General features: G+C 38.9%; 1 protein-coding gene across 1 annotated transcript in view; it reads left to right on the top strand.

The window, feature by feature from the left end:
• RIMS1 (regulating synaptic membrane exocytosis 1) overlaps positions 1-22,479 on the top strand; it is a 414,621-nt gene that overhangs the window by 278,909 nt on the left and 113,233 nt on the right. The window contains exons 13-24 of the mRNA XM_046639771.1: positions 575-621; positions 2,466-2,578; positions 4,466-4,596; positions 5,142-5,313; positions 5,437-5,590; positions 6,561-6,632; positions 12,790-12,946; positions 13,675-13,800; positions 15,412-15,474; positions 18,423-18,500; positions 18,828-18,941; positions 19,379-19,468. Coding sequence (XP_046495727.1) covers positions 575-621; positions 2,466-2,578; positions 4,466-4,596; positions 5,142-5,313; positions 5,437-5,590; positions 6,561-6,632; positions 12,790-12,946; positions 13,675-13,800; positions 15,412-15,474; positions 18,423-18,500; positions 18,828-18,941; positions 19,379-19,468 — 1,317 coding nt within the window. The remainder of the gene's footprint in view (positions 1-574; positions 622-2,465; positions 2,579-4,465; positions 4,597-5,141; positions 5,314-5,436; positions 5,591-6,560; positions 6,633-12,789; positions 12,947-13,674; positions 13,801-15,411; positions 15,475-18,422; positions 18,501-18,827; positions 18,942-19,378; positions 19,469-22,479) is intronic.

Here is a 22,479-nt window from a genome sequence, read left to right as displayed (position 1 = left end):
CATATTAGTTATATATTCACATATATAAAATATTTTGGCTTTTTCGTTGCAAGCTTGAATCATTTTTAATTTCCAAAGCGATCCATCCTTTTCCTTTTATTAACTCTGCCCATGACATTCACCGTATTGTTTTATCATCGAGGTGTCTCCATCCCCTCCATTCAGTAAACTCTTTCAGATGTGTTTGTAAAGCATATTACTGATTTGTAAAATACGTGTCATTTTGATTTTCTAGAATTGAAGTAAAATATTACCTTTTAACATTTTTTATTTCCAAAACCTGCTGTTTTGGTAGTAAAAATATTGTGGTAATTTTAGCCACAATATTAGTCTGATTGTTGTCATGTTAAAGTGTTTTGCTATTAAATCTATAAAAACTTATTTTTACTGCAGTTTTTTTTGTGTGGTGTTTGACATTCATGCGCATTAGTAATTGCCCTGGTAGTAACTCTCGTTCATTTCCACACCTGTAAAGACCCAAAAGGATTTTGACAGCACTGAGTAAAGTGTGGCTATGACTGCCTCAGGCCGGTGATTTAGCTCATGGGTTTTCACTAGACTCTGTTTCTTTTAGTGACATTCCACGGATTCCTGAGAGCTCCCATCCTCCACTGGAGTCCAGTGAGTATACGATTTCTCTGTTATTATACATATTGAATGAAATTGAAGCATAAAGATTGACCATGTTTAGTTACTTGTTGTAAATGAGCTGGTATTACTATTCTAAGCTTATCTCCAGTGATATCAGAAGTTGGCAACCATGTCAATCATTGGAACCCATGCGAGTTCTATGTTACCTAGTGATCTACTTGCTGTGCATAAACATTTACTGCGGTACTGGTGATTCAGTTTGGTTGGTGATTAGCTGAGTCTCATGAGCAGTCTTCAGAGGGAAGTAGGCACATTAGCAGATAATTTTAATGCAGTGTAACGGTGTCAGGCATGATCATGGAAGTGAGTGGATGGAGCAGAGGTGAAGTTCAGTGGACTTACAGGAGTCAAGGGACTGGAGCTGGAGGATTGCATTATCTACATGGGCATTAAAATCAGATGAGAGAAGGTGATAACGTGTGAAACAAACTGAAAACAAGTATGAAGTTTTCAACGAGAATGTGGAAGTGACCCAGATATTTACTCTGCAATGGATTGGCGTTACATTAATAGTACTTGGACTTGATCACCAAGTGTTAGTATGTAACCCAGCGAGGAGAAATATAAGTGGTTATAAGGAGTAGAAAATAGATGAGTAGGGTGAACAAGGAACCAAAGATTAGGTTAGTATTTCAAATGGGCGCCATCAGGTTCTGCCTACCTGCTAGTGCTAGAGATGAGCCCAGATTTGGTTTTAAGCTGTCTGGTAACCAGTATAAAGAAGGAAGCGAGACCAATTGTATAGTTTATGCTGTTGGTACTATTTAAAAATAAACTGCTATAGTATTAGAAACAAACTGATTATTAGAAGCAGCAGTGTTCTTGTACTGAGACCCAAAGAAAAAATTACCTAGGATACTTGATAAAAGAGACACAGTAAAAAGAATTTTATAGCCCTGTTACTTATAGTTAAAAGTCTTTGGAGGGCCTGGAATGATACTGTGTAGTTTAATTTAGACTTAATTTACACATATAGAAAAAAACGTGGCATACCCTCAGGCAGCAGTCCATAGATAGTATTTTCTCAGTGAAGCTAAGGTTTGAATGGGTGTTGAGTTCAAGGTTATTCTTGGTAGGGTGATAGCACTCCACAGACATTCTGCATGCTGATTGTGTCAGGGTTCAATTTAACAGTGATCTGGGAAGAGAGACCTTTCATTTACAAAAAGAGGAGGAGAGCCTCATTGAGTGGCCCAGTGGAGAGCCAGCCTCCTCCACGTGAAGGTAAATCAAGGCACTTATGCTGGATCACTAGAGATGACATTCTCATACCTTCAAGAGACTCATTTATAAGATCAAAACTGAGACAGGTGGTAAATCTTATTTTAAAACAGTGATTAATTCCAGGCTTAGATGTGGCTCATAAATTATATTATGCCATGCATTCATTTTAATGTCAGGAAGTACGGTTCCTGATAGATGATCCTTTAGCCAAGATAGTTAACGTAAGGGGTGCCATCTTTCTTATCACTAAACGCCTGAAGCCTTCACCTGTCTGTGAGGTTATGCGAGAGCCTAAACTGCATAATGCCTTCCAGAAATGTAGAAAATCACACTGACAAATTGAAGCAAATAAATACAATGTTTGATTTTGTCATGTTAAATACCTTTAAAATAGACAAGCAAAGAAGACAAAATGATAACTTTCTATGACTATCCTGTTGAATGTAGGTTCTACTGTTATTGATGGTAATGCATTATGGTTTTCTGCTAATAACACATGCATTTATATTTTATAAGAAAATATTTATTCCCCACACATATGTTACAAATATGTTATTAAAAAATTATTTAATTTTTTTTTCTCATTTTAGGTTCAAGTTCCTTTGAATCTCAGAAGATGGAAAGGCCTTCCATTTCTGTTATTTCTCCCACGAGTCCTGGAGCCCTAAAAGATGCCCCACAAGTCTTGCCAGGACAGCTTTCTGTATGTACTTTTGTACATGTTGGAGACCTCTAGGATTCACTCCCTGTTCTGAGTCTTTCTTTGAAGTCTGTGATGCATTTGTAGTCATTAATACCATGACCCACTTCATCAATTTTTCATGTGGTTATTTATTATTCTTTCATTTGTATGTTTATTTGGAAATATTTATTGAGTGCCTACAGCATACCTGATGTTCTTAACATTACATGATAAATGATAACAAAAGTAAATACAATATCCATTATTTTTTGTGTGCTACGGAAAAGCTTCTAAGGTAAGCAGTCAGTTAGACATAATAAGCTTAGAAAGTCATGTTCCATTTACCTAAGAACCCTATGAGCCTGGAGCCCGAGAAACTTAAATTTAAAATATTCTTCTTAATTACTTAAGACATTTAGTGGAACTCTTCATGGCTGACATCACTCTGAAAAAGCTCCAGTTTTCCTCACTGCTGCCTTGTCTGTGGCTGGGGAGAGTGGAGTGAAGAACGAAGGCTAGAACTGGGATGGAAGCCACATGTGTAGATCACTGTAGATCACAGGACATTCGTATCAATAATTAAGAGAAAATCATGCTTCGAATTATTCTATAAATAGTTGATCTTTTGCTCCTTTGGTCATGTGTGGATTTCTACAGTCTGCTTTTGCTGCTCTTTTCTTGGTTTTAATTAACCAAAGAAGATAACTATAAGCTTGCTGTTATTTTTTAAACCTTTCTTGGTTTTAACTTCTATTTTTAGTAGATTGAATATCTTTGTATATAGTCTCTTGTGTTTATTTTCCCTGCTCTGCCATCTTTTTTCACTGTGTGTGTGAGTCTCACCTTCTCCACCTGTATGTAGGAGGGGTAAAATCCATGTGGTTTTATGAAAAACACATCTCTAGATGTGTTAGAGATGTGGATTCATACAGCTCCAGTTTGAATCCCTAATCTTCCCCTTACTATCAAAGGCCAGTCGCACGTTGAATTAGCTTATTTTGTTACAATGACTCTTAAAGGCGTTCCAGTGTATAGCCATAAAAACTTATGCTCATAGTTCTAATTCAACTGTAAAACCAAAACTAGCTTGTAAATTGAAAAAAAAAATCAAATGAAGTAAACGTTGTCTGCTGCCAGCATGAATACTGTATTGGCTGCTGAACTTTGGTTTCAGGAGTCTGACAGTGTTTCAGCACACCATTTTCCCGTTTTCTTTATGCACACTACTGTGACGTCTTAGTGGCAATATCATCTGGCCTTCACGTAGTCTGAAGGCATCATTTACATATTGCTTAATTCCATTGTTCTTTTCCTCTTCTCTCATGAAAATTAACCTGTAATAAGTTAATTATAAAAATTAAGTGAGAAAACATCCTCGGAAACAGCATTCCTTGGTGTCAGGCAGCCCACAGTGAACCTGGTCCTCCATGTCTTCCAGATCTTTCATCTGTGTTGTTCCTAACATCAAACCTCATTTTATTTCAGCAACAGGTGGTACTATGAAATGCATTTAGCCACAATATAATCATTAAGACAATTATAATCACCAAACAGTTGTGTTTAGCATTTAAAAACAAGGATAACTATTTTAATATCCCCCTCTTCCCTTAGTTTTTTATAGAATTTTTATTATTAGTTTTATTTCATAACATGCATGACATAAGAGAGTGTAAATTAACACTGTGGGCCTCCCATCTCTAAGTCACATGTAAAATGCATGAAGAGAGAAGCCATATTCTAAATGGTTATGCTTTCAAGTTGATAACGCTTTTCAGAAATAATATCTGTAATTCAGTTGTATTGCAATTTAAAATTTTTTCTTCAAAAATAATTTTAGTATTTTGTTTGGTAAAATTATAAGACCTCATGGTTTTTACAAATACTGATTCCTTTCTGCATTGCTCTTAGGTGAAGCTGTGGTATGACAAAGTGGGACACCAGCTGATTGTAAATGTTCTGCAAGCAACAGATCTACCCCCTAGAGTAGACGGGCGTACCAGGAACCCCTATGTCAAAATGTATTTTCTTCCAGATAGAAGGTAGTGAATAATTTTAGAAAAATATGCAAAAATCTTTACTAATAAGAAAGGTAGAATTTTCTCTCCTGGGATATAGTCTTATTTATTTTTTAAAGCTTTATTGAGGTCTAATTAATAAACCAAAAGTTCCACACACTTAATATAGACATTTTGATGAGTTTGGACGTATAGTTTTAAAACATAATACATAATTCTCTATGAGGGAATAAACTACATTATCCCTGAAAAAAAAATCCCTCAAGCTGCATATTTCTTTGAAAATGATCTGCCAGTTTTAAATTTTCACTCCCTTGTTTATCTGTCTATCCTTCTTTGACAGTGGCATCATTTAGAATGTCTCTGTGCATGAGCCTAGACTCCTGACCACCGCTCACATCATAGTTAAAATTAGAATACTCTCAAACCCAAAGTAGTTAGATTTTCATATCAAAACTTATGAATTAAACATCGTAAAAATTCCAGTAGCAGGATTACATGTCACCGTAGCTGGTGGCAGCCTGTGCTTGCTTTTGCTTTTTTGTTTATGAAACATACTTATTTTTCAGTGATAAAAGTAAAAGGAGGACCAAAACTGTAAAGAAAGTGCTGGAACCAAAATGGAATCAGACGTTTGTCTATTCCCACGTGCATCGCAGAGACTTTAGAGAGCGGATGTTGGAGATCACCGTGTGGGATCAGCCGCGAGTGCAAGAAGAAGAGAGTGAATTTCTTGGTGAGGTGAGGTGTCTGGGAAGATGCGAGTCGGCGCTCGGTGACGTTTCTGCGCTCTGTGTTAATTCCAATCGCTCTTGCGCATGTTTTGGCAAAGGTGCTTGATTTAACTTGAGACCTGCCTTCCAGATCCTCATAGAGCTGGAGACGGCCCTTCTAGACGATGAACCACATTGGTACAAACTGCAGACGCATGACGAGTCTTCGCTACCTCTGCCGCAGCCCTCGCCTTTCCTGCCAAGGCGGCACATCCACGGGGAGAGCGCCAGCAAAAGACTGCAAAGTGGGTCCAAGGCCTTCTAGTAACCGGAAGTAACTGTTTTGTAATGATATAATTAGACATTAACATTCCAGGTGTTTTTGGAATGTTTATTAAAGATCGAAATATGCAAAAAATATTCATGTATATAACTATTGTCTACATTTTCCCAATGAAAGTAGGGTATGTATATAGTAGAGTAATTCCAGAGCTGAAGGTTAAAAACTCTGAATTACAGTTCTTTGCCCAATAGTGATTGAGTTGTTGGTTGATTGACTGATAGAGTAACTTCTGTCATTATTGATGAGTTGGTACATATGAGGTTTTAATAATTTTATAGTTCCTGGATATTTTTAGCATTATTATTCATAAGAAACATTTTTAAAAACACATTGTAAAGTACGTTTGTTGCTATTCGTCTGGTAATTGGGAAAAACAGTGTTTTTTTCTGTAGCTATTCATTCATTTTTGACTTAGGACTAAATCTCTGATTGAACAGCTGAAACTTAAAAGCTTCATTTTGGTAACTTGGAACCAAATTGTTTTCCTCATATAATTGAATATTTTATGTTAGTGCTTCTCTGATAAGTCATTTCCTCAAAATTAATATTTAATGCAGTATAATGGCTAATTTTGAAGGCTAAACATAAATATTTTAGGAAGACCCGGGTGCCCTTTCAGTAATAGGACCTCAGTAGAGCTGCAGCCGAGGAAGGACTCTGTGAACGTTGCCCTCAGCCCATCCTCCCCAAATGCAGAGGAGGGCACTTCACTGGGTGGAAAATAGTGGACACATTCACTACAGGCTCTTAGTGTGAGATGTCAGTTAAGGAATAATTTGAAAAGTCGAAATCTAGTTCAGTATTTACTTTGTGTTATTCTTGCTCAAAAGTAATGGTAGTAATATAATTAGCTTTAAAAGAACATGTGACCGTGTCCTTTACATCTCGTGACCAACCAGACACAGAGGTCTCTGTTTGCCTTTGTTGTGCAGGGTCTCAGCGCGTCACTGATAGCGACATCTCAGATTATGAGGTTGATGATGGTATTGGCGTGGTTCCCCCAGGTGCGTGGTGGGGGCGCGGCTCGCTTCACTCTGCTTCTGTGTTCGCTTGTGCCGTCGGTTTCCAGATGCTCTGGGACACTGACGTGGAGATCTGACACACAGAGAAATCAGTATTATATTATTCCATGGTGACTTGTGTTCCAAATTATTAAGAAAGTATGAAATGCATAGTAATTGTTCATTAACATTCCTTCTTGTGAAATTTAGTCAGCTTCTTCCTTAGACGCATGGCTAGCCAGGTTAAAAGCCATTATTTCACAATGCTCTGAGCATCAGTGAACATACGAATTTCATTTTGAAAGGATATGGTTAATTTTCTTAAATGGAAATTCGATTCTCCTGTGTTCTGTATTGTATGTCTGTGACCTCCCTCTGTTTCTGAGATGATGTCGCCTTCCGTGGAATATCCTGAGAAGGGTGCATGGCAGGGCGCACAGGTGCATGTGGCATGGCTTAACTCCTAATGCTTCTGTGCTGTGTTCACCGCTGATTGTACCTAGAATGTCATGTGTATGTTTTAAAGAAGGAAATGCTTTAGAAAGATTCAATGCTTGTTTCAAGTCAACATCTTTCTGCCATTCTATAAGTTAGTAAAATTTTGAGGATGTTGTGCAGCTCAAATCTGTTTCTCATCTGACTCTTTTGTCAGAAAGTGAAGGCTTATTTTATTGGCACCAATCCTGTACTATTTCCTTGATTTACTAATAAAAAGTAAGGAAATATTCAGATAAGAAGAAATTGAAGAGAAAATCTTGGGACATATAAATATGAGTTATTAAAGGCTTTCCTCTGGGACCATGTTGACTTATGTCCCCGTAATTTGTGTAGTTTCTCAGATGGGAATGCACTGAACTCAAGGGCAGTGATTTTGGTGAAGTCAGTAGACATTCCACACCATCGGCTAAGTTCACAGTTTGGAGGGACATATATACAATTTCCTTAAAACTAGGAGAAACTTATGGAGAGTTATCTAAAATTAGGTTTCATTTGCTCCCTGTAGCTCAGCGAAAATTATTATTTAATCACTGTGTGAAAGTACAAATATTCTTAAAACAGTAAACCTGCTGCTGTGCACATCTGCATACTTGGGTATTACTCTTTGATATCAGACCATCAGTGAGAGTTTTAAATAGTAGTGGATAATATCTTATATTTTGCTTTCTGTTTTTGTTTATTTATAAAAAGATCCTAATAACTAGACACATTCTCCACAGATGCTTTCACACAAAATTTAGTAGAATATTGGTTTTTATGAAATTGCATGAGGAAAAGTGATACTACATCATACCCATTGGCATGTTTAAATAGGAATCAGATGATTCCTGGTAGGGAGGGCGTCAAACCTTTCTGACAAGTATCTTGGCTGTTAACCAGGCTCAGCGTATGTCGTTACTGACTCATCTCAACAGAGATCACTTCGTGAGAGCTTCTCACATTGTATTCGCTGAAAATTTCATATATTTTACTATTATTATTTATTTTTTATTAAGATTATGATAGATTACAACCTTGTGAGATTTCAGTTGTACATTATTGTTAGTAATGTTGTGGGTACACCACTTCCCCCTTTGTGCCCTCCCCCCACCCCCCCCCCCCTTTTCCCTGGTAACCACCGATCGGTTCTCCTTGTCTATATGTTAACTTCCACCTATAAGTGGGGTCATATAGAGTTCATCTTTCTCTGTCTGGCTTATTTCACTTAACATAATACCCTCAAGGTCCATCCATGTTGATGCGAATGGAACAATTTGGTCCTATTTTATGGCTGAGTAGTATTCCATTGTGTATATATACCATATCTTCTTTATCCAGTCGTCAGTTTCTGGACATTTAGGTTGGTTCCACATCTTGGCTATTGTAAATAATGCTGCGATGAACATAGGGGTGCATGGGATTCTTGGGATTGCTGATTTCAGGTTCTTAGGGTAGATATCCAGTAGTGGGATGGCTGGGTCATAGGGTATTTCTATTTTTAACTTTTTGAGAAATCTCCATACTGTTTTCCATAGTGGCTGCACTAGTTTGCATTCCCACCAACAGTGTATGAGGCTTCCTTTTTCTCCACAACTTCTCCAACATTTGTCACTTTTGGTTTTGGATATTTTTGCCAATCTAACGGGTGTAAGGTGATATCTTAGTGTAGTTTTGATTTGCATTTCCCTGATGATTAGGGATGATGAACATCTTTTCATGTGTCTCTTGGCCATACTTATATCTTCTTTGGAGAAATATCTGTTCATGTCCTCTGCCCATTTTTTGATCGGGTTGTTTGTTTTTTTGTTGTTTAGCTGTGTGAGTTCTTTGTATATTATGGATATTAATCCTGTGTCGGATAAGTAGCTTGTAAATATTTTTTCCCAATTAGTGGTGTGTTTTTTTGTTTCAATCCTGTTTTCCCTTGCTTTGAAGAAACTCTTTAGTCTGATGAAGTCCTATTTGTTTATTCTTTCTATTGTTTCCCTCATCTGAGAAGTTATAGTGTCCGAAAAGATTCTTTTGAAACTGATGTCAAAGAGTGTACTGCCTATATTCTCTTCTAGAAGACTTATTGTTTCAGGCCTAATCTTTAAGTCTTTGATCCATTTTGAGTTTATTTTTGTGAATGGTGAAAAAAGAATGATCGATTTTCATTCTTTCACATGTGGCTGTCCAGTTTTCCCAACACCATTTGTTGAAGAGACTTTCTTTTCTCCATTGTAGGCCCTCAGCTCCTTTGTCCAAGATTAGCTGTCCATAGATGTGAGGTTTTATCTCTGGGCTTTCAATTCTGTTCCATTGATCTGTGGACCTGTTTTTGTACCAGTACCGTGCTGTTTTGATCACTGTAGCTTTGTAGTATGTTTTGAAATCGGGGATTGTGATGCCTCTGGCTTTGTTTTTCTTACTCAGGATTGTTTTAGCAATTTGCGGTCTTTTGCTGCCCCATATGAATTTTAGGATTCTTTGTTCAATTTCTGTGAAGAATGCCCTTGGGATTCTGATTGGGATGGCGTTGAATCTGCATATTGCTTTAGGTGGAATGGACATTTTAACTATGTTTATTCTTCCAATCTATGTGCATGGAATGTCTTTCCATCTCCTTATGTCGTCGTCAATTTCTTTCAAGAAAATCTTGTAGTTTTCATTGTATAAATCTTTCACTTCCTTGGTTAAATTTATCCCAAGGTATTTTATTCTTTTCGTTGCAATTGTGAATGGGATTGAGTTCTTGAGTTCTTTTTCTGAAAATTTCATATTTTTTATGATGAGGCAGTGCAGTCAATGAATGAATTAATAAATGGCCAATTCAATAAATATGTACTAAAAGGGTGAGTTTCTTCTCCTTTCCCTGAGAAATCACATGGACAGCAGCCAAAATGGGAGGCAGGGGACTCACAGCACGTGGGTTCCTTCTTGGAGATCACCAAAAAGCCCTGAATCCTAAATAGATGCAGGTTCCATTCTGAAATACACCACCTCATGGTGTTTGCAAACATATGCAATCTCTTGTATCAAAAAGAAGCAGTGCCTAAATTGTCACTTAAAATAATACTCATTTTTATTTGGCATTTAAAATGTAATGAGGCAAACTTTTAATAGAATGCAACCAATAAATTATATAACCAATAAGTAATATTTTATGTTCCAGAGTCGCTTCATAAATTAATAAAGGACATAATGCAATTTAGTTATATTTTCCAGGTGTACTCTTCATTGATCCAAAATGAGTATATGGCGGCTTCTAAAGATACATATGTGTGGCAATATAATATAGCAAGTCACATAGTGATATACAATGCATTTTAAATAAAGGGGAGAGAGGAGGAATTGGTAAAATAAGGGCAGGAAGCTAAAATAAAGCGAGGGATAAGTTAATAAACAGCCGTGTTGGTACATTGCCGTGTACTTTTAGAGGCTGGGGACAAAGTTGCTTCTGCTTTCTGCAGCATCCACAGGAAGAGAGAAGAGTTTCCTGCTTTTGTTCGTTTCCTGAAGAAGTTCGGGAGCCTCGTTTAGATGTTCTTCCACAGCCAAACCTTACATTTCCGCTACCTTGACTTTTCTAGAATCACAGAGCTCTGTGCTCTTGTCTGATGTGTTTCCCACCTTTCCCCACTTACGGATCTACGGTTCCGAGGGCAGTCGAGAGACCTCTAGAGCTACATTTTATTAACTCAGTAGTTATCCTAAGCTTATTGTTATTTAAAATAAATGAGTAATTTTAGCTGCTTAAGAAGAATAAAAATAACTATGTACAGAGTGCCCTCATCTGAGGTGAGGCATCTGACAGCCTCAACTTTTCAGAGAATTATTGCAAATTGAGAAAATGGAAAAAAACTGCTACTTCTAACTCTGAGCCACTGGGAACATTGAGATGAGCATAAAGTCGCAGTTCCCTGCCATCTTTTCCAGAAGGTAGAGTACATGTTGTCGACAATAAATTACACATAATGTGAAGAAAGCCAGATTAATGTAAAAAGCACAGAGTTATGAATGCATATTAGGATAGGGTAAAAAAAGACTTTAATTTATATGTAAACACAAAGAACCCAAGAAAAAAATTAACTATACCCTTTTAACGGCAAGATGCCTAAATTCTCTGAAAGTTCTTTCATAATAATTAATTATACCAAATCTTAAACTTCTATTTACATACCTTGAATATCCACTGAAATCTTGAAATGGTGTTCCCAATTCAATATTGACCTTCCATGTTTATTCTCTAATTGATACCAAATGTTATCAAATGATACCAAATGATAATTTAAAATGTTTAATTAATTCAGACCTTGAATTATCTTTAATAATAGCCACCATTTTTTAAAATAAGCTGTGAAATAAATTCGTTACATGTAAATTAACTTTGTCTCTTTCTAGACCTAATATTGCAATTTATACATCTGAACAACAACAAAAACTCAAATATATAGCTTAATTCCTATTGCTTTTGTTATAAAATGAAGTATCTGAAATTATAGCATTTATGATTATATCACTTGGTCATTGTTCTGATGTATTTAGAGAGTGGCAAAGTGGTCGAGGTTCTTTGCTCCCAATATTGTCAAATTGCACTTTATGAAATGTTTAAAGACCTTCCTTATGCTTTAAGCTTAGTCACGAGATCATAAAGTCACAACAGATGAACTGTTGGGGAATTAATGATCTTAACCATACTTTTAAAAACAATGTGAGAGTTATCAGGTAAATAAATGACAACAGTTCCGGCTGCCCAATCAAATTTTGTGTGTTTGTGGTTCATGTACATTTTATCTAGTTGTAAATATAGTTATCTTTCCTTTGGCCACAGAATTTTTTATTTTCCTTCCGATAATAGCAAACAGTGACCCTTGTTAAAAAATTTTAATTAAACTGTTACTATGGATTTGAGATTATCTTAAGTAAATCAGAGATGATATAAACCTTTTTACTTCAAGGGAGAATGACTTTTAGAATTTATTTTTAATTGCAACTATGTTAACTGTGTTAATTATGATACTAATTAACACGTTTGTGGGACGGTCTCCAGTGTCTGGGATAGACTCCATGGTTAGTTCTTTTTCTCTGCGTTCTTGCCACGGTCCTCTCACTCATGCAGTATTTTCACTTGAAAATTGCAGTATTATTTATGGTTTGCAAAATTTGCAATCAGTATTTGTAATAGTGAAAATCTGGTACTCTTCTTTGTTAATTAAAATTGGTGTGATACCATTTTCATTTTCTTATTAGTGAAGCCATCTGAAATCCAACTTATGTAATTTATCTTTTGGAAGAAAAATTAAAATAACATATAAAGAGACACCAAATTTCTAAGCGTTGGCTTTGTATAAACTGTAGTTCACTGTCAAGTGCTTGATTTGTGCTGCTGAAAAGTCTCTAACTCGTTCATTCTTTAAATTAAAATGGCATCACAAGTCATCATCCCTTCTGAGGCCTCAACTGTCGTATTTGTGTCCGTCATCTCCATGCTGCCTCTGAGCCCAGCGGTAGTCTGCTCTCACGCATGTGTGTGACACACTCTGTGCGTCTACTGACTTACCGAGAGAGTCCTGGGAACACTGATCGCATGGCATTGAATCTTAGTGGGTCAATGGCTGCTTTAGATGTCGTTTGACACCTCCGCATGCATGTTCACATCATACAAGAACACTGACTGACGCTGTGTGTCTGTTCTCGCCAGTGGGTTATAGGTCTAGTGCTAGAGAAAGCAAACCTACGACGTTAACTGTGCCGGAACAGCAGAGGACCTCGCATCACCGCTCGCGCTCCGTGTCTCCTCATCGCGGCGGTGACCAAGGCCGGCCGCGCTCCCGTTTACCAAATGTGCCATTACAGAGGTAAGCTTTGAGGTGCCCCAGTGCCCAACACGCCTTTTTCTTGTGATACAGTGTAAACGGCCGCAAGGCTCTAACTGAAATGAAATCGTGGTTTAGTCAATCAGGTTGTTTTTTTCCAGAATCATTTGTAGGCAGAATGCCTTTGTGTTCATTGCCCAACCTAGGCAACATTCTTTTCTTTAATCTCAAGAAATTTCCTGGGAGTGGAAAAAGTTTCTGTTCCAGCACTGTTTCTGAATAACTGTCTTGTACCCTGTTTCCTGGTTTCTCCCCTTTCAGGAGAAATTGTATGGTTGTGAATCAGACCTGTGAAGAGAAGTGGCAAAGAGGATAAGGTTAAGAGGCAGAAATCATTTTTGAGAAATTTAAGACTGTCTCTTTGAAGCATTTTAAATACCTGGAAAAGTGTATAAACTCTCAGTACTGTAGTTCTCTGCTTCATCTTTCCCTGAAATACACTGAAGCTTTGATTAAAAGTGCAGATGAAATCTGGTGCTTTTTTGATAGAGGTGCCACAGAAGGCTGGAGAAGTGCTGCTCATGCCCAGCCCTCATAGGGAATGAACACCATTAGCCCATGGATAACATGGGTATTTGGTTATGATGCTGACAATTTTCAAGCCGTGTCAGTTGCTTGCCAATCACGGTCAGTCCTTCCCTGTTAGTCTGTTGGCCTGTCTGGGGAAGATGATGCACTTTGATGTGTCTGAATTTTTTTAATCATTTTAGGAGTTTAGATGAAATTCATCCAACCAGAAGGTCACGTTCTCCAACCAGACACCATGATGCCTCCCGAAGCCCAGTTGATCACAGATCCAGAGATGTGGATAGTCAGTATTTATCAGAACAAGACAGGTATCTGTCCAAGTGATGATCTCAACACTATACACCTTTCTGTGCTCTGTTTTAATGTGCTCGCTATCTCGCCATAGTACCTCACAGAGTCAGTGTTCCCTTGCTCCAAACCGGACTTCTGTCAGAGAACAACTGTCAGGATATTCTAATGGGAATGCAACTCTAGGCAATATTTGGTAACGTTATATTGTCATAGTATGTGCATTTTTTTACAAAATCAAAATGTGTATTTAGCCAGTTTTAAATGTACACCTGTTTTTGACTAAGGCGCTAACCTAAATTACAGGAGGGAGGCTACACAAGCAATTTTCAGATATTTCGTTTTTTATGAGTTGCAGTCTTTGGGATTTTTTTATGTAATTAAGAAAATATGTTTCTTATGTAATGAAAAGTTTTGGATACAAGTCATCTGAAAGACAGTTAATATTGCAGAGTTTCTGTGAGAACTTGCATAATAATTGTTTATATACCTACATCCATAAAATGTCTATAAAGTATGAAATATTGAGTTGAGTCCTTTCCGATATAGATGTGTACTCAAGTTTGGTTCTGCATTTGTTTATGAACCAGTACTTCCTGGACACAATCTCTAAAAGACTTCATTATGGCTCGATTGTCCTGCCTGCCCACGGACTTTCTCCTCTAAGGAACCACACCCCCGCACAGGGAGCCTGACCACAGGTTCAGGATCTGACTCTAGGTTTTATGGTGCCCCTTGTTGAACATTCTCCTCTGTCTCTTTGGAGTGGAGAACTTCCGGGGAGGAGTATGGAAATGATAGTGGTGCTCAATGATTGACTTCTTGCCGTGTAGTCAGGGACACAGAACTCAAGTAGAAGTTCCTTCCTCTCTAATTGTCACCCTCCTGCGGGAAGCAGTGCCGTGACCTTCCAGAGAGTGGGTCCTGGGACAGGGACCCTTGAGGTACTGGGTTCCACACTGCTCAGCCTAAGTCGAGCTGATGGAGGGCCACTTTCTCAGGATTCATGGGGCCACGTGAATGGAGGTGAGGAGGGAAGAAAAAGGACTTCTTGACGAGGGCATTCAATAGAGTTAAATTAGAGTGTTGAAAAAGGATCAATTTTAAAATAAAACAATCCTAGTCAAGTATATTTTGGTTGGTTAAGAAGAAACGTATGTGATAATGCATTTCAGTGGCTCTAAGAGCCAAGAAAACTATGATGCTTTAAGTTGCTAAAAAGAAGTAGAAAATTTTAGGGTTCCCATTAGTGTCAGAAAGGCCAGATTTATAGACCTTTTAAAAGGTATTGAAATACCCAAGCGTCTAGAATTCGCAATAGAGTTCTACATCTTATTTGGGGAAAGTTTAGGTTAGTTCTGTTTTGTTTTAGCATTCTATAAAATCACTTTGGAATACAGTAGCAAATCAGCAAGAGCTAGGACTTTGACCATAATGTTTGTATTTTATTGTTTAAAATTTTTAAGAATACTGTCATGTTTATTTTTGTTTAACCTCTCAAGCAAATATGCTAGTGCAGACAATCTGGTTTCTTCCCTTTTCATGTCTTCATCGGCATACCATTGGCATAACCGCATCATTTAATGCCTCATCCTTTATCTGTTCCACTCACCGTCATCCTGTCCGTGCAGTGAGCTTCTCATGCTGCCCAGGGCAAAACGAGGACGCAGTGCGGAGTGCCTCCACACGACCAGGTAAATACTGGGCCCTTGGCGGGGCTGTGTGTGCTGACTCTCCATTCTGCCCTCCTCCTGTCTCTCCCTGAGTGGTATTGTTACAGATACGTCACATTACCTTCCCAAGTATTCAAAACTTGCTTTGTTTCATATGGAGGTTGTGGAAAAGGCTCCAAGTCTATTTTAATTCTGATCCAGGCAGACAACTTTTCTGTCTGTGTATCAAAGTCTGGAGACCCATGAGCCTTGGTGGCACCACTCAGACGTTCCTCGGACTGAGGAGCCGGCCTCTGCAGTGCTCGCTCTGAGTGGCTCCCACAGCGCACACGCCTGTCTAGTCAGGAGAGGACTGGTCTGTGCACGGCAGCGTTTTGTTTTCACCGTTATGTGTTGCTTTGTTTTAGTCTTTTTTGTTTCCTTTTGGAATCTACTGTTTATATTCTGTTTGCTGTTAATAGAATCTTTACCGGTTCATTTTTAATGGCTGAGCTTCAGCTCCCTTCTTGATAAAAAGTGAGGATATTGACGTGCTAACTTCTAAACCCTCCCTCCCTCACCCGGCAGTTCAGAAATGCTACCATACAGACTTTCCCACAAAGGCTTGTAAGGACCTGATGCCTCTTTAAAGATGAGATAAAGGAGGATGTGATACTCTCCTCCAAACTGGAGCTTAGAAACGAATGCTTTATTTTCACCTCATCACATCTTAGATGACGTGAGAAATAAGTCCTCTTACAGATTACTCATCCAATACAGTCTGCAGATATTTATTGTCAATTTGGAGTTAATGGAAAATCAGGAAGTAGTCAGTGAAACAAACCAACACACAGACATACTCTTTCAGATATTTTGGCCAATAAGAAGGAAATGGGAAAGAGAAGGAAAGATCCATGCCTGGCAAGCCCACAATGTGGCACGGGTGCAGACATGACCGCGTCCCTGGTCACGAGTGGTTCTGCTCAGTGACACAGACATGGTCACCCTGATAAGAATTAACTGTCCTGTGATGACCATGGCCACGTTTGCTTGTGGTGCCACAGGAAAAAATGAGGAAATGTTAGTTCTGATGTGAACTGGGGCAAAAATATAAAATCATAAATATTGTGAAAATCAACTCAGATTGTTTATAAGGCTGAACTGTCCAGGCTTCCTATTGGTCGTCCTGATGAGTAGTTTAATAGGAATGATTTGTTTACAGATTCAGAAAAGTTTTCTCGCAGTCCTGCTGATGTGACCAGAAGTGTAAAAAACAGACAGAAAACAGTACATTTGTTAGGCACTGGTGTGTGCCTGGTACCAGCTGCGGGTGCTCCTTACGTCCTCCCACCAGCGGCCTAAGCAGAATAGCTTGTATACCGTCGTGTTCCCCTTATGTTCCACTTCGAAGGGTGATATTTATCAGGTATGCACAATAGGATCCACTAGTAGTTTCATCGTTCTATTCAATCTTATCTTCAAAATACAGCGTATCATACTCACTTAGAACTTCCAAGAATAAAATTTGAGGATTTACTACTTTCCAGTACATAGGAAAACAACATTCATTGAGTCCCTACTTTATCTTAGTTTCCTAATAGTAATTTATATGATAGGAATATTGCTACCTCATTGTACAGATGAGGAAAGAGGCTAAGAAAGTTTAACTTGATAAGTAATAGAGCAAGGATTCAAAATTGAGTCTGTTTGATGTTCTCCACCAGACTAGTTCCTGCACAAATATGTCCTGGGGAGTTGGTCCTGTGCAGGCTTCCTCCAGTTAAAGAATTTGTGAGTGCAACAGATTTTGGAAAATTTGCAAGTTAAAGCCCCTCCTCTCCCTGGGGATTTGTCTGCACAGCACGTTAAGGTCGGTCGGGCACTAAAGAAATCTGACTCACCTTGTGTGATCCATTTCGCCCACGTCGTTTAACCCTGGAACCTAGGTCCTGAGAGAGGAGATGCTGTGGCAGCCCCCCAGGTCGTGGGCGCCACACCTGTGCCTCGTTCAATCCCACAGCATCCCTGTTAAGTGCTGCTACGTCCCCCCGGTATTTAGATGCATAAAAAGGCTGATGTGACTGCCTCACCCAGGTTCACAGCCGGTAAGTGGCGAAGGCACGGGGGAGCTCAGACCTTTATCCTATGAGTTGCATGCTCTTTCCTTCTGTTTCCCTTTCTTTAAGCCAACATGGGCAATGGATTTTCATAATCAGAAGTTAAATTTGTAGAAACATTATTAAATTATCAAAACTTAATTGACTGGAGCCAGTTTGCCCTTGGTGGGGTAGACAGTCTAGAAGCCCTCATGGATTTTAAAGGAATTCGGATAAAGTTGGGCCTCGTTTCTGCTATTTTCTGCCAAATCAGAATTCGTCTTCTGGTTTGCAACTAATGCCCGTCGCACCCAGTTTCCGTGGTAAATTTTGCCTGTGGTGGATTTGGATCCAGAAGCTGGTGAGTGGGAGAACTCCCTCCACTAGAAGCACTTCTGGACCCCTGGCTCTTTGCCGCAATGCAGGACCGTCACTAACTCGTTCCTGTAATGCTGGGCAGCTCTGTACTTGTTAGTAGAATACTAACTTTCAGTGGTATTTTAATTCCCAAATTACATAAATCATTTGGTTGGTACATTTTAGCTGAGTTGTTTACTTCCATAGAAGCAGGTATAATATTAAATCAGGGATTAAATAGTAAATTTAAATATTGGTTAATTCATAGAGTTTAGTTAGCAGAGATTTTTCGAATTAAGGCAATTAAATTGAAATTCTGAGTCTTCATCTTAATTATGAAAACAGATGTTTATGATTCCATATTTTCATAATTCTAATCCTATCTTCAAATAATTATTGTGGTTCTTTTGAGAAAAAATCAAAAAGTCCATCTAAGTTTGTAGCTTTATAGGGGCCTCCTACTTTTTTCATATCCTGGTAAACTTGGCTTCATGTGTATTTTTCTATTTCCTACCTGTTTGTGTGGCCACGTTCCAGACATCTTGCTAGGCACTATAAAATGCTGCCGCCCAAGATGCCTTTGTTAGAGAGCGGTTCCCACTGGGATGCTTACAGGTGAGTGCCAGCAGAGAGCCCCAGGGCAATCGCGTCCCTCGTGCTCTGCCTGTTAAAAATAGCAAACTTACATGCTAACGAAGCATTCACATTTCCTCTTGAAATTAATTATACCCAGAGAAACATTAAATTAATGGTAATATCTAGAAATACTTTTAATTATAAAACTTAAGAATTCTAGAGTGTTTCTCTAACCAAAATCTACTTGCTCAAATATCAGAATTCTAGTTGTCGTCTTTGTCATTTATTTGTTGTTTTCCGTGTTGATTTTGATTGTGATAATTAATTTTATATTATTTTACTTTTGGACAATTTTGATTTGTGAAGCTCAATTCTGCCTGCACATACCAAACCCAGACCAGTGACTAGACAGGATTTCCGCCCCCATCAGGAGCACTTTAACTCAGGAGCACTGACGTGTCCTGATGAAATCTGGGCTAGGTAAGACCCCGCGGAAGTCGCCTTCTGCTGCCCTGCCCGGTGTTGTGAACCAGTAGCTGAGCCCTGAGACTCTCCTCCTCCGATGTCCTTCATTTTGTTTTGGTGTGGCATCTGTTCTTGGTAATAAATTTTAGGCATTTTGTTTTAGTGCTTTCTGTATCTAGTTTCTCCATAAGTAGGTGTGATTTAGTCTCATTTTTCAGTCTGAGATCCTTTTTAAAAAAATTATGCAAAGCCATTCAAGCATAATCTTTGTTTAGTTTCTTTTTCTAAACAAACGTTTTTGCACTGTCCTCCTGTGGGCTCTGGCCCCTGACGGGCTGGCAGTGGCTCTGCGTCTGTGTGGGGGACGGTGTGTGCTCTGCGCTCTAACGTGGTCTTCCTCTCTGTCTTCTTGTCTTTCTCTTCTACCGCTGGATGCAATGCTCTGGCTCTAGTGAGCTGCGGCCCTCCCTTGACAGGGCCAGGAGTGCTAGTACCACCTGCTTGAGACCAGACGCTAGTTTGCATTCACCAGAACGAGAAAGGTATAAAGTAAAGACTTTCTTAATTTCCTTCATTTGTACCAGTGACGGTTTCCAACCACTGTTTGTGCCGTGTGAGTCTCACAGTTCTGTTCATTCATGTTCACGCTACTGGCTGTCTCCATTTCCCTCCCCGTCACACGCGTCTGTGTGGAGATACGTGGATGTGGCCAGGCCCCAGGGCACACCTCCACATATTTCCATGGATGTGTTGCAAATGCTGGGGTGTAATTTGTAACTGCTTCTGGCTGCCGCTTTTTTCCTCTGTTGCTGTTCAGCCCTTTCATTTACACTCCACTCAGGGAGCCTTCAGTAGGCTGATAGGTTCACGGTCCAGGGAGCTATCTGAAGGGGAGGGCACTTTCCTGTTGTCCCGCTGATACCTAGATGTGAAGGTTTAACAGCAGTCTTCGACACACTCACGAGAGTTCTGTTTAGAGAGCACACTTCCTTTGTGCATCTGCAGTCATTTTTTAATCAATGTCCTCTTTGATATAGATCATGTTTTGCATTAAATTATATTCTGACAACAAAAAATATGTTCATCATAGATTTCCTGATGGCTTAGAAAAATAAACACACATTATATATATGCCCGTATGTACACACACATAATTTTGCTTAACATTTTAATTGATTGATTAATAAATAATTCTGATTTTAATTCAAATGTGTTCAATAATTATGTATTACACTGTCTCCTAGTTGTGAACAGCTAATTTTTCCATTATGCTGGAAGTTTCTATTCCAGTAAACTTGGTTATAATTGAGGGCCTTGGTTATAATTATCTCGTTTCAATTAGAAGTCATTCACTGGAAATGTGCATACCACTTCTTTACAAATCCTGAAGAAAAATGCTTAGTTGTGCTAGTATAACCCACATATCCTCTTCTTCAGAGGCTGCTTAAGGCTCTTCTCTAGCAATCTTTCTAGTCTGACTCCATTCATTTATTTATGAGATGTTCATTCCTGGAATTGAATAATAGGTACAGGTATGCATCCCCATTTTTTAGTATCTTTGTAAGATTCTACTAAAAACTCTTTTTTATTTTCTTTTATATTTGTAAAATTTGTAATAGAAGTAACACCTAACAATTTTAATATCATCTAGATAAGTGCCATCTAATAGAAATGTAATGTGAGCCACATGTGTAATTTTGAGTTTTCTGGCTGCCACATTAAAAAGGTGAAATAAAGTTTAATACTTTAACCCAGTATAGATCTGAAATATTATCACTTCAGCATATAACCTGTTGGTTGATCTTTTGCATTCCTTTATTCACAGTGCTCAGCAGGCACGTGTGGCTTGTGGCTGCTGCACTGGACAGTGCAGGTTTCTTCTGATGCCGCAGCCTGTGTGGAGTGTGTCCCTGTCACGCTGAGGCTGTAGAGTTCACAAGTCTACCTGTTCATGAATTTACCTCTCGGGTCAGCCAGTAGAAAGATAATCTGACCCCAATTATTGTATAGTCAGATGAGGTCAAAGTGAACGTGCTTACTTTTGATGGAAGAAGAAAAAATAGGATTGAAACCTATATTCACTCTCTATGTTGAATAAAAAAGAATTTCCATTAAAAAATGAAAGGGGACAGCGATTGGAATTACCAATGGTCTTTAATTTATTGGGGTTACTTTCTTGCCAAGAAGAAAATATAGACAGATGAGTTTTCATCGAGAAAATTACAGAAGTTGTAGATGCCTATTGGTTTGGAGGATAAGGGCCCCAAATGCCCTTCTGTGCACACATCTGTAAGCAGCTGTGAAGCAGAGCACAGCAGTGTCACCCGTGGTGACTTCCTTCTCTTTGGAAAATGCACCTAAAGTCCCCAAACAGGGTGTGCAGAGTAGGAAGAAGGACACTTGCAGGGTTTTCTAGGTAACATAATGTCTCTGCTTGGCCAGAGAACTTCTTATGTCAATGCCTAATACATAGTAGAAAAAACGTTAGAGAAAATTTGTTAAAAACTTAATTTCATATTCTTAAGATCGTAACATATTCCCGCAGACGTGAGCTATTAAGGTTGAACAGTTTGCTGGTTCCAAACCATCATCACGAACACATCTGTGCTGTTATACTTACGCCTTTTTCTGAAGTTGTCTCACTAACTTTGAAAATAAATGAAGCTTTGTGTTGCTAGAAAGGATGAAACTTAAGTCAGACTCAGTGCCCAACGCCGCCCTTCACTGATGATTCAGAGAGAAAGGGGCACCGGGCACATCTGACACGCTCTGTTCCTAAAGGGTCGAAAGTGTCAGGTCTCCCTTTTCTCCCTTTTCTCCCTTTTCTCCCTTATTGGGAGGCTTGGCCCAGGTCAGCAGATGAATTCTGGGTGATGTGTGTAGAGACGCTGTTGGCAAGGGAAGCCACTCAGGTTTTGAGTGCCTCCATTATATATTCCGTTGATTACACAAATGGCAAAAATACTTATGGATTACCCCATTGCCCAATCTAGCCATGAGCCATAAATCAAGAAATTTTGGGTTTACAATAAAAGATCCAGAAAGATTAGTTATATATATTAGTTATATGTAAGACATCTAATAGATAAGGACTCTCTTTTATCGTTTCATGAGCAAATACCACTGCATATTTACAGGGAGGTCTGGTCAAGGTCTTTGCACTTTCCTCCCATTGTTTTCAGGGTCTGCTTGAGGTCGTTCACTCCCCCTTGTTCCCTGATTGGGAAGGAGTGAGTTACAGGCCTGCTAGTAACTTTTCAGTTCCCAGATTTTAAATCAAAGTGTGGCTTAAATGTTTAGAAGCATTGCTTTTTAGAGCCACCGAGGAATAGTTCCTTTTCTCAGATATTTTACCGTCTTCCTTGATCTTTCGTAGAAATCCTAGCCTTACTGAAGGCTCAGTGAAGGGTAGTTTCTCTTTACTGCCTCCATTTTCACCTCCCAGTGAATTCTCAATCTGATTCTGACTCCTTCCCACTGCTCTGCCACTGTGCTGACATCCCTGTACGGACCCCATGGGCTCCCACTGTACTGACGTTCCTGTAGGGACCCC

This window comes from Equus quagga, chromosome 15, assembly GCF_021613505.1.
Source record: "Equus quagga isolate Etosha38 chromosome 15, UCLA_HA_Equagga_1.0, whole genome shotgun sequence".
NCBI classification, from domain to species: Eukaryota; Metazoa; Chordata; class Mammalia; order Perissodactyla; family Equidae; genus Equus; species Equus quagga.
The sequence above is the reverse complement of the archived record's forward strand: the minus strand, read 5'-3'. Positions and strand labels throughout refer to the sequence as shown.